Raw genomic sequence first — 15,412 nt, 5'->3', positions numbered from 1 at the left:
AGGAAAACCTTCAGCAGGTTCATGCAAACCTTCATACTTGGTCTTCCTTTCCTACAGTTCAAAACTGAATTCCCCACCAATCTGCCCACATTTTCTTAGCAGTGCTGGATCTAAATTAAATATATTTCTTACTCCCTCCCAAAGCAACCCTCCTCATGGTGAGACATTGCCAACCTCCTGGGCAAGGGAGAAGACCACCACCCACTGCTGCGTCCAGCTTGCTTCATCACCCAGGAATATGGCTTTTCTTGTTTCTCTCCCTCCTCTTTCCTGTGTTACACTCCTCTGAGGAGGCAAAAGAAAAAAACTCAACTTTATTTTAGTACAAATTCAGCCAGCTGGGCTGCAGTTGTGACCATCCTTTTAAAGGCTTATCAAAGACAATTTCTGTCACAGCAGTTCCCCCTTCCCCAGGGGCTGGGGACCGCTGGGAGCTCACCGTTACCCGCTTCGCAGGTGTCAACCAGGAAAGCACGTCTAGCAGTGTCACACTGCCCCTCTGGTTGTTCACCTGGATTTTTAACTAACACCCACTGAGAGACACCTGATCCCTCTCCCAGTTAAACCTCTGTAAAACCAGTGCCTTTCCTTCAGCTCGGAGAGTGGCAGGTTTTGATTTCAAACCACTTTGAACAAGATGAAAAAAAAACCAAAAACCCAGAACCTTTTTTAACTGGATTCAAACTGTTAAGCACGTAGGCAGAACTGCCGCGTGCGTTTCTTTTCTTCCAGCAGCAGAAGCACCGCTGATGTGAGCTGCATCTTCAAAAGTCCCCCACGGACGCAGCCGCCCCCCGTGGCAGCGTGCTGTTTCCTTCCCGTTTCCATTCCTTTTTTTTTTCCCCTCTGTGAACTGGGTGCTCTTGCAGTAAGTCTGCCCGGCTGGCAGGGTAAAAGGACCCAGCGCTGAATTTAGCAGCTTTGTATCAGCCACCAGCAATACAGAGCCAGGGAAACGCCGCTGTGCACCTTGGTGCGACAAAGCATGGCGATGGGGAGGAGCAGAGAGGCGGCTTCTGCCGAATTCCCATGGATTTCGACCCCAAATCTGCAAACAAACTTAACGCACAAAGGAGCCCAAGCGGTTCGAGTTCTCACACCCGTTACAGCTTCAAGTTACTCCCCAAACCCGCTCCTCACTAGCAGACACGGCCGTGGCAGGAGGCACCGCCGCGCTTCTGAGTTACTTTGAGAGAAAAACACTAGTTTTTGTGAAGCTGGGCTTGCAAGGGAAATGGGGAATCTGTTTTTTCTAATGGCTATAAAAAGGATAGGAAACCACCTTGCTGGTCCAACATGTGAGAATGTGACCATCACGTTCCCTGGAGGTGGGAGGGAGGGGGGAGTCTATTTTTCCCGCTCTTTTCAAAAAAATGGGAAAAGAATTAGGCAGTTATCAGGAGTGTTAGTAGCACCGAGACAAGAAGAAGTGAAGTCTGATGACATCTGCCTCTCCTAGCCATCTTTGATTCGCAAATTGTTCCCTATTATATTACCCAAGCAATTGAATGTATTTTCCATCCCTCCATCTTAGGCCATTAAGCCATTTCTTAGGTGACATCATGGTACTGACTTCCAGGCTCATTTCCACCCTTTGCACAGCTCCAGCTCCTGCTCTTCCTTGCACACCTCCAGGAACCTCCCCACTTGCCTGGGCTTCTCCCCTGAGTGACTCTGCAGCCTGTCCTCCCCGTGCAGCACCACGCTGCCACTGCCCTTCTCATCACTCCTTCCCTTTCATCTCATTTCTCCCAGGTGATCTTCATGACACCGGTCCCATCCTGGGCCAGACTCTTCACTCAACCAAGCACAGTGCAGGGACATAACAAAGATAAAGCCACTACAGTGAATATCTGAGGCCACTTATTTTGGTACCTCAGGAGAACATTTCACTCAGATGCTCAACGGCAGCTGGTGACACATGGGAATGGTTAGAGTTCAGTAGGCTTTGGAGAAATTAGGTTACCTATGTAGGCTCCTAAATATAGGGTTAGGCACTTATGAAAATCTTGACTTCCTCAAGACATCTAACTACTCCCCAAAACCCACAAACAAAACCCTCTATTTGACCATTACAACGTTACTTCTGCTTTCCTCAGGTGTGATATTTTTCACAAATAGGACTTTCTCCAGTAGATTTCTCCCTCCAAATTCAGAAGCTGCTGTACACGGATGATTCTCTCAGTCGGACAGCAGCGCGTGTGCCCCACCAGCATCCCAGCGCCGCAGAGACGCTGGGCACCGAGGTGCTGCTGAAGCCAAGGTACGGAGCTCCTCCCCAGCTTGCTCCTGCAGACTATAGTAATTTTTAAAAGAGCCAAACTGATTTCTCATTTCATTCTCTCTAGCAGTAATGAACAAAACAGCTACACGGCAGAAATGCTCTCCTCCACGGCCTATTACAGTATGTTAAAAAGCCATTAATTGCCATGTTTCCTGTCTTTAGTGAATAGGTTACTGTCACTACTGAACTTCAGCAATTGCCCAGCAGCTGAAAGGCAGAGAGTGGGGCAACTTCTCTTTGGCGCTCTCAGAGCACAGATCCACAGAAGAAGATGATCCAGGATGGGATCTAAGATCAAAATTATGTTTCAAATGGTTTAACATCTTCCTCTCTTCTTTCTTAGTTTAACAATCCTGACAGAGCATGAGCCCATTGCCTGCTTTGGCAACACAGGAGGTCACTTCATGAAGGCATTTAGATTAAGAACAGCAATCAACCATCTCTAAAGTACATGGACTCTTCCACTGACACCAACGCTTCCTAAAAGCTCACTACGTGCTTACTTAACCAGCACCCATGCCTTCATGAATCACAACAGAGGGTTTCTGAGGGCCATCCGTCCCCAGCAAAACCTCCATGTGGGGGTGTGCGAGCAGCACTGCCACACACTTCCACAAAGTGCTAGACCAGAAGGGCCTCCTTCAGTCCTTCTCCTGTACTTTCCTCTGGTGCACACAGCATTTTCCTTTAGTGTTATGTATTTACCTCAGCATAAGGTCATGCTTATGTCTCGTCAGGGTTATGGGGCTCTTTGAAATTTGGGTGGGAAGTTCACTGAAACCTTAAACACCACAAACTAATGTGCTGTGCTCCAGGTAACTTCCTGTGTGTCTTAGAAAATATTTCAAGAACATTTGAAAAGCCAGAGCACTCACAAAAATGTTGCAGAAAGACGCCACCACAAGGTTTGGCACACTAGAATTGGGAGTAGGACAAGTTTTCTTTGAACCGTTAAGACCAGTAAACCCATTCACTTAAATCTTTTTAACACATATTTAGAACACATTGGAATTAATTAACTAGTAAATCTGTTTCGCAAGGTGGGCAACGAAGCAAATATCCCAATAGAGTAACCCAATTTTCTTTATGTCTTCACCAGATTTCTACTAACAAGACCACCTGTGAGAGGTTCCTAGCTAACATTCATTGACCATAAGAGAGGAGCTGGGGTGGGTGTGTGGCTCTCACCTGGCAGCCCCTGTGTTCAAGTAGCTCCTTCCTAACGCAGATCCCAAACAAACAAAACTGCAAACTGTTCCGCCCCAGGAAGATGACTTTCTTCCTCTGATGACAAACAGAAAGATGATTTTTTCTCTCATGCCAACAGTCCAACCTTGCCAAAGGAAAGGTTCCTGCTGCCTTACAATTTGGATGGTCGCTTGGAAGCGGTCAATCTTTTGGCTGGTGGATGAGCAGCCTGGAGAAGCCTGCACTCCAGCTAACCGTGTTAGAGCTGTCTAGCAGGGGAATTTTAGTCTTAAGGGCTGTCAAAGCAGCACCTTAACACAAACCTCGTTCACAATGAAAAATACTAGCACTTACAAAGTTCTTAATATCTATGCAAAGCAAACTATAAATAATTCATTTACTCCGCACGCATCTGCATCATTTGAAATGCATCAATGCTTCTATCAATACAGTGCAATGGATTTACACTGCACAGAATAGACTTGGGGGCACTTGGGCTATCCAAGTATTGTTGATCTGAGCATTATTACAACAGGTAAACTAAAATAAATTACCTCAGTTACTACACAACGATTTTTTTTCTGCATGGTAAATAAAACTTATTAGTTCTAGGTCATTAAATTCAATATTAGACTTTAAAAGAGCCTAGAGAGCCTATGATGTTATTAGTGAAACATGCAACAAAACATATGTGCTTCAGTATTAAAGACAAAAGAATTACTCTATTATATTTAGATATTAGTTATAAGTGCATTTTTCAGAAGGGCTTTCGAGATAAAAGCCTAGCTGCCATTCTGAGACGTGAGCTAGGCACGCCATGGTTCTGGCTCTCACTGAGTGGCAGGTTTCCAAATAACTGAGACATTTCTGAAAACGCCATTCAGAGCCTTTTGCTAATTTACCCACTATTCCTCTTCGGACAAGAATAAATACTGTTTTGCTGGTGTTGCAGGTGAAAAAAGTGGGCAGGGACCTCGGAGAGCAGGGCTTGATTTTCAGAGTTTTATTAAATCAACTTCCTACAACCCCGAACGCGTCCTTTGGTGTCCTGTGCCTCAGTGCTCCTTGCTGCTTGAATATATTGCGATCTTCATTTCACCCTTTATTCTCTCATTTGGCTACAACCTCTCTGCAAGGACTGTCTCGCCGTGTCTGGCCAGTGTCGAGCACAAAGAAGATGTACTCCTAGTTAGAGCCTCCAATCACTAACATACAGCGAAAAATCCTGGCAACAGCCACCACTACATCCACACTGTCTTGCAAGATGCCAACAGCAGGGCTGAAAAAAACATCCTCCAAGACGTAAGCAATGATGGCATGTTGCATCCAATCAATTGCCATAACCACAGGCAGTATATCATAGGCTGCTATTATGTCTTTCTAACTACAACAGCAGCAACGTATTTTCTGTGTGGGCAAAATGTATTTGTCATTAAGTGTAAAGACAGAAGATTGTAAGTCTCCGCAAGTGGTGTATACGATTCAGTCTCTACTGCTAACCTTTCATTGGGCACAATGCTGCAACCCATGAAAAAAGACGAGGGCTCCTGAGCTGCTGGGGGTCAGATTCACAGCTGAGAGGAATCACTGCGGCTCCACAGGGCCACAAAGACAGCACTCACAACCCAACCGGCTTCTCAGGCCGTGTCCAGGCAATGACTATGAATTATTATTTTCAGGACGAATCAGTCAGCTGAGCTGCTCTTCAGCACGCAACGCAGGTACCCTTCTTTATCCCATATTTTCTCCACCTTTATGGGAACATCCCAGCGAGATTTTCAGAAACCTGCACTAAAATCCTGTGTGAGAAGAATTACAGGAAAAGCCAAGTAATTGTGAAGCCTAATTACAAAGCAATGTGGAGCTTGAGAGCAGAACTGCTAAGCAGTTAGAGACTAGACTAACGAGTGGGCCATCTGTCATCCATGAGAGGGCTAACGAAAGGCCGGCACAGGACACCCCTGACAGGGTATTGAGGAGGATATGCAAACGAGGAAATGCCCAAATACAACATTTAAGATACACAGTAGGAAATGAGCTGCTAATTGGAGCTCATATGCATGCTTAGCATATGGACAACATAATTATAGTTGTACAGTAAAGAGAAGTTCACAATAGAGGATGGTAATAGAACAGCGCAGGGTGTGATGGATGAGTGATGAGCAGAAGAGCACAGGAGGAGGCACAGGATGGATGGGGCTGGAACAGAGACACACTTTGGATTCTTTGCACTTGGATTGCAGGGTAAGGGGATGCCATTTGATCATCAGCACAATCTCAAATATCCTGTACTACATTGCTATATACCTACTATACTGTACCATATATACTATACTACTCTACTATATACTAAGTTGTCCTGAAGAGTGAAACCTTCACAATAAATCCAGCTTACTTATGCTAAAGGGGAGATGTAAGCAATAGCAGCCCCTGGAAGTGGAACTAGAAACAAACTCTGTAGCAGTCAGTTCTGGTCTATGAATGCAGTGCTCCCCTCTAGTGTACTCTTAACGAGCCAACAGGGATAGCTGGGGCAGTAGAAGACACTGAAAGCAGCAGATAATTAAACAAAATATTCTTTCCTCTCCCTGAACCACTGGATAAAAATACAAAATGGAATTTGAAGTTGCAGGTGGCATCACAGAAATTCTAAGAGGTTCAAAGTTCCATCTTTGGCACACCTCTCACTTAAGTAAAATTAAATGCAATTCCGATAAAAAGATTCAAACATATGCAGAAATCAGCCTCAAGTTGTGGTTTGCAAGCTTGGAGAAAACCTGTAATCTTTGAACTGGAAGTGTAGTTATGTCAGCTTTGAGACTGGTTCTCCCCCCTCTCCCCATAGCTCCTTTAAAATCAATGGAATGACAGAGAGATTGACCGTAAATACGTGATTTTTCCACTTGCCCACTGCAAATCAAGAAAATGCTTAAACATCAGCTCATCCCATCAATTTCAGTGAGCTTTCAGCATATTTTTAAGTGCCATCCTGAATAGAAATACTTATCTTTTTTTTTCTTTTTTAAATTTTTTTTTTAAACACTTGCTCCATTCAAGTTAAAGGAAAGACCGTACTCCTTCAGAGGTTTTGAATCAGCCTCTCCCTTACAGGAAAGAACACAGATATTTTAATGACTGAACTATTTTGGAAGCAAATCCCTCAGATGATTCAAATACCCTTAAACATGCAACATGCTTTATCCCAGGCAAGGCTACCAAACACCCATCTTCTGCAATAATGAAGAGGGAAAGGAAGGAAACAGAGCTTTGAAGAGCCAAGAGGACTGAATTTTGCAGATCTCTGAATGACTGTGATATTTTGCTATATAATTAACAGGAGAAGAAGGGGAAGAAGGATAGACAACAGCAGCTACCTGGATTTTAACTAGGTTGTTGTGCAGATTCCCCACAAAACATCATTTTGTGAGTTGACATGCAATTTTAAACATGCATTTTTTAAATACGCAATATTTCTGCTAAGGCATTCCAGCACTCTTGTTACAAAAAGAATTTTTACTAGTTTGGCTTTGGCATTTTCAGAGTCATTCATCTGCATTTTAAAAACTGAGAATAAGAGACCAATAGGAACGTGTGCTTGTGAATCGGGCTACTGGTCTTTCATCTTGCTTATCAGGGACCTTAATCAAGATTTCCCCACTTAGCCAGCTAGAGAAAGCTGTGAAAAGCAACTGTAATGCAGAAAAGTAATTAATGTTGTAAATCGCTTTGGGTCCTTGGATGAATGACATTGCAGATTAGAGTCTTGCCCTGAAATGTGAATTCACCCTTGGGTAAATCTACAGAATATCTATTGGCTTCATAAAATTTCTCCAGACATACTAAAAACAGTATCAGTGGTATTAGTAGCACAGCAACAGAAGTCATCCTTCTAAAATACCTATACTAGTTTTCACAATGCTACTTTGTGCTTTGTTCTTTACAGAAACAGTATTTTAGTAATTTCAGATCAGGCAAGACTGATGTTAAGTTGTGCTGGAGTCAGTGAGAGTACACAGGAGTAGGGAGATGGACTTTAAAACATGTCAAGATTGGAATCTTAATAAAAGTGTATATGGCATCAGTATGTGATCATAATTGGAAAAGCGTGGGAAATACTGTTTTTTCACAGAAGACTGCAGTTTTGTAGAAAATACACTTTACAACCATGTAAAGCTATACTCATTGGAGGGGATATTATACCTACCTCTATGGCAATACTTCATTCTCTGTTCCTGCAAAAGTTTATTTCATTCATTATCATTCCCTTGTACTCTAGCAAATAAAGCAAAGAGCAGTAAAGGTCTCAATAAAACACTTTTTTCTTCCTTAGGGCCATTAGGGATATCAGTGCTAAAAAAAAAAGGATGCTAGACAAATAATTCTGAACTGCAACGCAGCTAATAGTTCCATTATCATTATTGGTAGAGAGCGGTTATGGTGAACACCGTTGCCCCAGAGTGTACAACCTGAAAAAGAACTCCTACCCATCAGCAGGTGTGTTTGTGAAGGTGCGTATCATCTGCAATTGCTTTCCCCTGTAGCTGAATTGGTGGGAGAAGTCGGAGACAGCTGTGCTCAGGGCTGCTGGGGAACGTGTTAATCCAGCACTACCCTTTAACACTCTCTCTTTTCATTACAGGTATTAAAATTGTTCCCAATGGGCATAACAGACAAGGAAAGCCAAACACGAGGAAGGATTCGATCCAGTTCCCCATTAAATTCAAAAGAAAAACTAATAACTTCAACGATAATAGGAATTGTACTGGAACCTACATGAGCAGCATACCACAAATCATTTTATTCTCGCCAAAGCTTGTTCAGAGTGCAGCAATTTCCAGCGAGAGCTGGAATCTACATCCCCCAAAACAGCTCTACTCCAGCAAATGCTATGTGCATTAATTCAAGCATTATTTGGTTTTCCCCTGACTAGAAAACATAAGGCAGCAGAGGATAAAAAGAGCACATGGCTTGTGTGCAAGCACCAGCCCAGCTGCTGCTGGACCACTGTTTGCCTGTTGCTTAGCAATGCTTCACCTCTCTGCCGGAAAAAAATGTTTCGATGGGGGAATATAAACCCGAAGTTTTGTTTACGGTAAAATAATGACTGTCATGGTGCTCCAACCACTTCTTCCATCCACGTGCTACATCACCTGCTGAATGGTGGAAGCTCTTTGGGACAAAGGCTGTAGTTTTCAATGTCCAGCTATGAGCCCACTGGAGAGCATTAAATAAAAAATTATAATAACAGAGCAGTGGTATTTGCATATTTATTAGGATGAAAGCTGGAACAGGAATTTGAGCATTGAATTTTTGGGCATAGTTCTGGGCAACCATCTCTAGCTGTCATTGCTTGAGCAGGGAGTTGGACAAGATGATCTGCTGAAGTCCCTTCCAACCTCAACCCCTCCTTGATTCTGTAATTTCAGGAGCAAAATAAAGAACAGGAGGAATAAAGAAGGAAATGAAAAAGAGATGCCCAGAGAGCGAGGAAGTGAAACAAAGACACTGCAACACGTTTGTGCCTCACCCACCGGTTATCCATTTAGCCTCTGGGTCATGAATTTTGAAATCATCACTGAAGAGATCTTCCACTGTTATCTTCTTCTTCTGAGACAAGCTGTTATCTTCAACTGTAAAACATTTGAAAACAAAACTGCCATTACTTCAACTTTGAAATGTATCTGAAAGTACAGCAACTGTGATATCTGATAGTACAGCAACATGTCATATCTCATTCAGAAACAGTTCGCATTAAGTTTTCTGTCACACAAAGGACCCTTCCCACTGTCAGTGTTATACAAGGACCATCTAGTGGTTCATAAACAGAAATCTCCTGGTTATTTGTGCCTGGACTCAGCAACTACAAAAAGGCAAAGATATGGTCCAAAGCACATATTTTTGGACATAACCTGATTAAAAAAGATTTTAAAACTCATGAAAACGCACCTATAGATGTCATACTGCTATATAATGCTGACTGTTCTGAAGAATATTAAAGCTACTTAACACAAAGACTATCCTGAAATAATTAGTTAAATTTTAAAGAAATAATTAAAAGTGACCAAGTTTTTATAGTTTGTATTTTTATTTCCTTAAAAACTGTCATACAGAACCACAGTTGGAAAGGTATTTAGCCCTATAAGGGCTCATACAGACTACTTTGAGAATTCACAAAAGATCTTTCATTGGAATCAGACACTAGACTGCAGAAATATTTTTGAAAAATCTATACAATATAACTCCAAATCCTTAGGTGTTGCATAGGTGGCCCATATTAATTTTCCTATTTAGTGAAAGGATATACAGTGTCATTTGCAAACATGGAAATCTGGACAGCTTTTACGTTTAAGAACCAGACTATCAGTTTAACATACTGTAAGATCAACTTGTAATAAACAGTGTCCTTCATTTAGTTTAGTTCGTTCTTCCTAACTCTACTCTAGCACTCCACTTTCCCCATAAAGAAATACTCGCTGTATGTCTTCCTCTGCTGCCCTTCATACAGTCCACCCTGCGTTTCTCATGATTCAGTCAGAGATTGCCAACAGATTTCTGATGCAAAGTATAATATGAAGAAAACACAGAAATTATTTGTCTGTATATTTATTGTTGAAAGGAAATCTGTCTCATCTAGGATGCTGCCAAGACTAAATACACATGAGCTAAACCAAATGAAACCAAGGCACAAATTTAATCCCTTGAAGTTTGTCACAGCTAGCATCTTCTCCTGTGCCAAAACGATACCTTCCCATTTCTACCACCACCTCTCTGCTATGTAACAATGCTCATAAACACAACACAGAGGCTCCTGGGCCTCCAATTGAATTGGTTATGTTGAATCAATGGATTCTTGGGCCTTACAGATGAAGAGTGTATATATTACATCACAGAACCCTATACTGGGTGCATAGTTAATAGGAAAATGGATTTCTATTTTCTCAAACCTGAAATTTTTAGAGAAAAACTGAAACCACAGATTTTGATTAACATATTCTTTCTTTTCTTTTTGCTCCCAACAGTAATTTTTTTGTTATGACAAGCAGTCACATTCTATGAATAACTTGTTTCCAACATTCAATTTTTTGCTGATAATATTTTCATGGAAACCTTTCAGTCAGTTTAGACACGTTTGCTCTTTAAAGGAACATGTGAGGCCACATTCTGAGTTTTTCCACAGCCAGTGTATGTGCTTCAGCATCTTTCCTCACTCTCCTCCTGCCTGAGGGCTATTGGTATCATGCAGCCTTAGCTATCTTTAACATTGTTTAGTGCTGAACTTGTTACACCGAACACACTGGTGATTAGAAACAGTGGAAACAGACTCTCTGAAGCCATTTATTTGAGGAAAATATTCTTCTTTGCTACCCTGAATTGAAGCTCCTGAGCTGCAATTACCTATGAACAATGTTTTGGTCCACTAAAAGATGTTTCAATATAAACTATAATTTTTACTAAATTAAATTATATTCTTCAATTTTCATACTTTTTAAAAGTCTGATTGAGGTTTCAATCACACTGCTCAACATGGCTTCCAAATACCAAGACATATTAATACAAGTCCTCAGCTAAATCACTCCATGTGACAGCATTATGTCAAGTTCTCCTACATAATTTTATTTATTAAAATGGAAAATATAGGTCAGAGGAACTCCAGGGAACTGTTCCAATTAGTTCCCACCATGGTGCAACGTCCCAGCACTGGATAACCAGGGAGATCAGGCAGTGCAGAGCAGGAGGTCGGAGCCCACATACAGCCCTGGGCTCACAGCTGTTTCAGGCGCCGCTTCCCAAGTGCCACCATGAGGAACATGGACACTCTTTTCCCCACCACGAGGGCACAAGGACAGGCACATGCAAACCTCTGTGCTGGAGATTTGGGAAGGGGCAGGGTGTGAAGGGGCAGGGTGGGAAGCCCTTCTCATTCCCTCTTTCTGTGCAGGCTGGAGACAGCCAGTCTGGGGGATGCACCACCTCTACACCTTCGCAGCACTTCAAACTCCTCGTAAGGGACAGCAGGAAGAGGGAGAGGTAGCAACTGAAACATGCACACCCAGGAGCCTCCCTAAAGCGTGTTGTGGAGAGTCCCTTACCGTCTCCTTCAGTGGGCCATAATAGCTGCCATAGGTCCTATAATGAACCATGGACAACATCAATCTCAGCCATAGGGGTGGGGAGAAAACAAACAACTAATCAATCAATTAATATTTTTTTCGTAAAAAAAAAAACAGATTTACTGACCTCTCATCTAACACATAGTTAAGTCAGAGTGATCATTAAGAATGCCTAGTCTATTCCTCTGGCCCCAGTGGAGACATTTACAGAGGAAGAACCGCAATTGTGGTATCTCAGGCAGTCCACCCTCTCCTAAGCAGCAGTCTCTGAGCTTGTCTTAGAGCATCTAAGCCAGGGGGCAGACACAAGTTGTCTCCATATTCCACTGCAGAGACCTCAGGGCCTCCCTGGGTTTATGAAAGAAGAGGATCCAGCATGTGCCACCACCTTTTTTACATTCATGTCGCCCCCACCAGCAGACCCAGATGGCAGCTGCCGTCAGGGCCTGACAGTGCAGCAGCATGGCACTGGTACCGGTGGCACAAGGACTTGTGATTTGAGTGCCATGTCAGAAACCCACCATCCAAACAGCAAAGTTACGTGCTGAGAGAACCAAGTGAAAACCACGTCTGTTCTATTTTTGATTCAACGTTAAAGGCATGATGGGAACCCTGCATCGGTCAGACCTGTTGGGTTCATCTGTCTGCACCTCACCCTTGAAGTCAGCACTGAACCGATAAAACCTTGCTTTCCAGAACACAAACAGAACAAAGATCCTGCAAAAACCCAGAAAACTCAAAACAGAAGGCAGAAGGGCTCTGAGCTGACCTCCCTGCCTGTTTTGCCTCTGCAGTACCAAACTTCCCTTTCAAGCTTCCTCTCAACTCCAGCAATGCTCACAGGCTGCTTGATGGGTCAGAAGGTTTCAGTCACCTTCAGGTGCCCACCTTTCCTCCTGTCATCCCTGGGGCTCAGCTACAGGTCAATGTCAGATGCTTTTCCCACACACCTCCTGGGCAAGCACATGGGTGAATGCATGTCCATGTATGTCCACCTCTTGGCAGACCTGACCCAGCACACCAGGAGCTCCCCTGGGCAAACCTGAGCCCCTTTTACCAGAGATGACCCCCTGTACCTGGAAGGCAGTGTCCAGACAAGGCAAACAGGCAGCCTCTCTCCCTTTTGTAAAATCCCACTGTGTTTTTAATGGCATGTAATAAACATTTATATATAACAATTGTGAACAAACAAATTTAACTCCTGCACAGCTGATCACATGGTATTTCCTTGCTCTTCCTGACTAGCACAAGTCATACAAAGCTTACTTGGAGAAGCATTTGGCTGGCTGACAGCATGTGGTGAATTACTGCTATGCAATGACTACCTCAGTACCATCTCTGAAAAATGTTTCCTATGAATTTTGTAAAAAATTTAAAATGGAGTTGGGTGTACTTTCTTCTTTTCAGCTAAAGATCGGATTTGAAAGGAGCAAACTTGATGTATATCTCCAGAAAGCTTTAAACATCAGTAATAGATGTGCAAAAAGTCCTTGTTTGCCTCCATTTCCAAATAGAGGGGACTAGAAAGCAGCCTTTTCAAAAGCAAAATGTCTAACAGAATATGGAGAAGGTTTTTTAAATCAAGATTTCTGTAGGATTGGGTCCTCTCTTCAGCTTTGAGATGTGTGCATGTGCACACACGTGCATATCTACAAACTTTTGCATGTCTTTATATAAATACACAAACAAGACTGCTAGGACAGGACCCATACAGGTGCCATATGCTGCGACAAGTGAGCAACTGCCAATTAGGAAAGGCTCAGTCCCACACTTTTATCGTTTGTATAAATAGCTTCCCATTTTTCAAAGGTGGGTGGAATGGCAGGGCTCACACACACATGAAATCAGAGTCTTTCAGCGTAGGCAACTGTGTGCATGCGGTATACTACCGTGTCATTAAACACAAGCTTTCGCCAGTTAGTGCTTCATTTTGAGATTGTTGTTCTAGAATACCAACGGATACACAAATCATAGAAATGCTGAAATTTGATTAGGATTTTATAAAATAAGACCTAAGCGTTAAGCTAGCAATAAAGCACTGCTACTGCAATTACAACGTCTGCTGAATGCAAAGAGCGCTGCTCCTGGTTTATGAGCTAATCTTAAAGCAGGGTGAGTGACCTGCCTCTGAGAAACACAAACCCGTAGGGATTTTAGCCTTTCTGAAGCTGAATCCAGAGTTAAAACCTTCTTTAAAGGTTTGGGCTGATTTGTAAAAGAATCTATCTGTTCTGCTAAGCAAACCTTCCCCATTCCCCACTCTACCATTCACTCTTGGTTTTGCAGGAGACTACCAAGGAGACTGCTCCGACTTCCACAGTATTGGGAAATGCCATCATCATGATGCAAGTTATGGGTTCAGTTAACAACTTTTCTTTGTCTGAACACGGATTACAAGCCTGCACACTGTGCTTTTTCCCATATATGTCCCAAATTGCTCTCTGTAGGCATTGCATGATGTTCAACACTGTGTTTAGAGCAACTCTCCATTGCATGCCTTGGTGTTGCACTGCAAAATAGGCCATCAAACTAACAGCAAAATACTTGGAGAAGAATGGTTTCCCAGGCAGGGAGAGGGCCAAGATACACAGGTACACATAAGGAATTCAAAGATAAAATTCAAAAGGATATTTGTACTAGCAGGACAGTGTCAGGCTGGACTCCAACATTATCATCAGAAGGAAGGCTTAAAAAAATTGAAGTATTCTTAAGCATTGTGCTCTGCCCATGCCAGACTGCATCACCCCACTCAAGACATTTCCACTGAAGAGGGTTTTTTTTCTTTATTTTCTTTATTTTCTGATGCCACTCTTACAGTTGGCAGCAGCTCCCTGTCCCATGAACATCCACAAAACTTCTTCAACTCACTTCTACTTCTACAAATTCACTGTCCTCCTGTCCCTTCCTCACCTCCTGTTCAAATACCCATCACTTATTTTTTCAGCTTGGCTATCAAAGGATAAACATTTCTTCTTCCAGGGAGCTATTTTATGGCTGGTAAACACAGACTCTGCTGCTCCTTTTGGACAGGCTCCTCCATCTTCCCCACTCCTACCTTGTTGGGATGTGCTATTCCGAGTCAGGATTAGCAACGCAATACTTTTTATGTTTGTCAAGCCAGTCTCAATGTCTCACTTAGCACTGGCTGGTGGGAAATGTCTGTGAAATGAGCCTCCTGTTACCCTCTGCCACAGTGTCCTCATAACAAGCTCCAGGGCCAGTGGGCCAAGAGAAAACTAAACTCAGCTGCTGCCAAGCCACAGCAGCAACCTAAGCTATCTATTTTACCCTTGGCAGAGTCTCACCATGAAGCAGTCTCGATCCATAATAAAAACAGAGGCAGTACTGAGCTCAGAGTTTTTGTATTTGCCTGTAGGACACAGTTCTGAAACACCAGCAGGGAAAAAAAAAAACAAAACAACCCAAACCCAGTTTAACAGCAAATCAGTAATTAGGAATAAAATAAAAATAATTTTTTTAAAAATAAAAAGAATGGAAATTTTAGCATAGAAAATGACTTTGCATATTTCTAAGTTTTAAGCACAGAGACTCTCTCAAAGGTTCTATTTGGAGTTGTTGCTAAGTACATACTAATAACTGTATGGTTTATGTCTATACATGTGTGTGCATACATATCCCAAACTGAGAGTGTTTTTGTGTATGCATGTTCAAATATAAACACACAAATATGCCTGTACATTTTATTTATAACTGAATGTGGGTATTTCACATTCCCACTTCACACTCCATCAAATAGAAGGTCATGATAATAACCCATATTTACTTGTGTCTTCCTCAGTTAGAGAACATTAAACTACAGGGTCTCAAT

The 15,412-nt window shown here is 42.5% G+C and overlaps 1 protein-coding gene across 1 annotated transcript in view; it reads right to left on the bottom strand.

Annotated features, from left to right (window-relative positions):
- Positions 1-15,412, bottom strand: part of DPP6 (dipeptidyl-peptidase 6) — a 261,890-nt gene that overhangs the window by 161,185 nt on the left and 85,293 nt on the right. Inside the window, exon 3 of the mRNA XM_009886773.1 lies at positions 9,004-9,102. Within this exon, the coding sequence (XP_009885075.1) occupies positions 9,004-9,102 (99 nt within the window). The remainder of the gene's footprint in view (positions 1-9,003; positions 9,103-15,412) is intronic.

The sequence above is a fragment of the Charadrius vociferus genome, unplaced genomic scaffold (genome assembly GCF_000708025.1).
Source record: "Charadrius vociferus isolate BGI_N301 unplaced genomic scaffold, ASM70802v2 scaffold255, whole genome shotgun sequence".
NCBI classification, from domain to species: domain Eukaryota; kingdom Metazoa; phylum Chordata; class Aves; order Charadriiformes; family Charadriidae; genus Charadrius; species Charadrius vociferus.
This window is presented reverse-complemented; position numbering and strand designations above follow the sequence as displayed.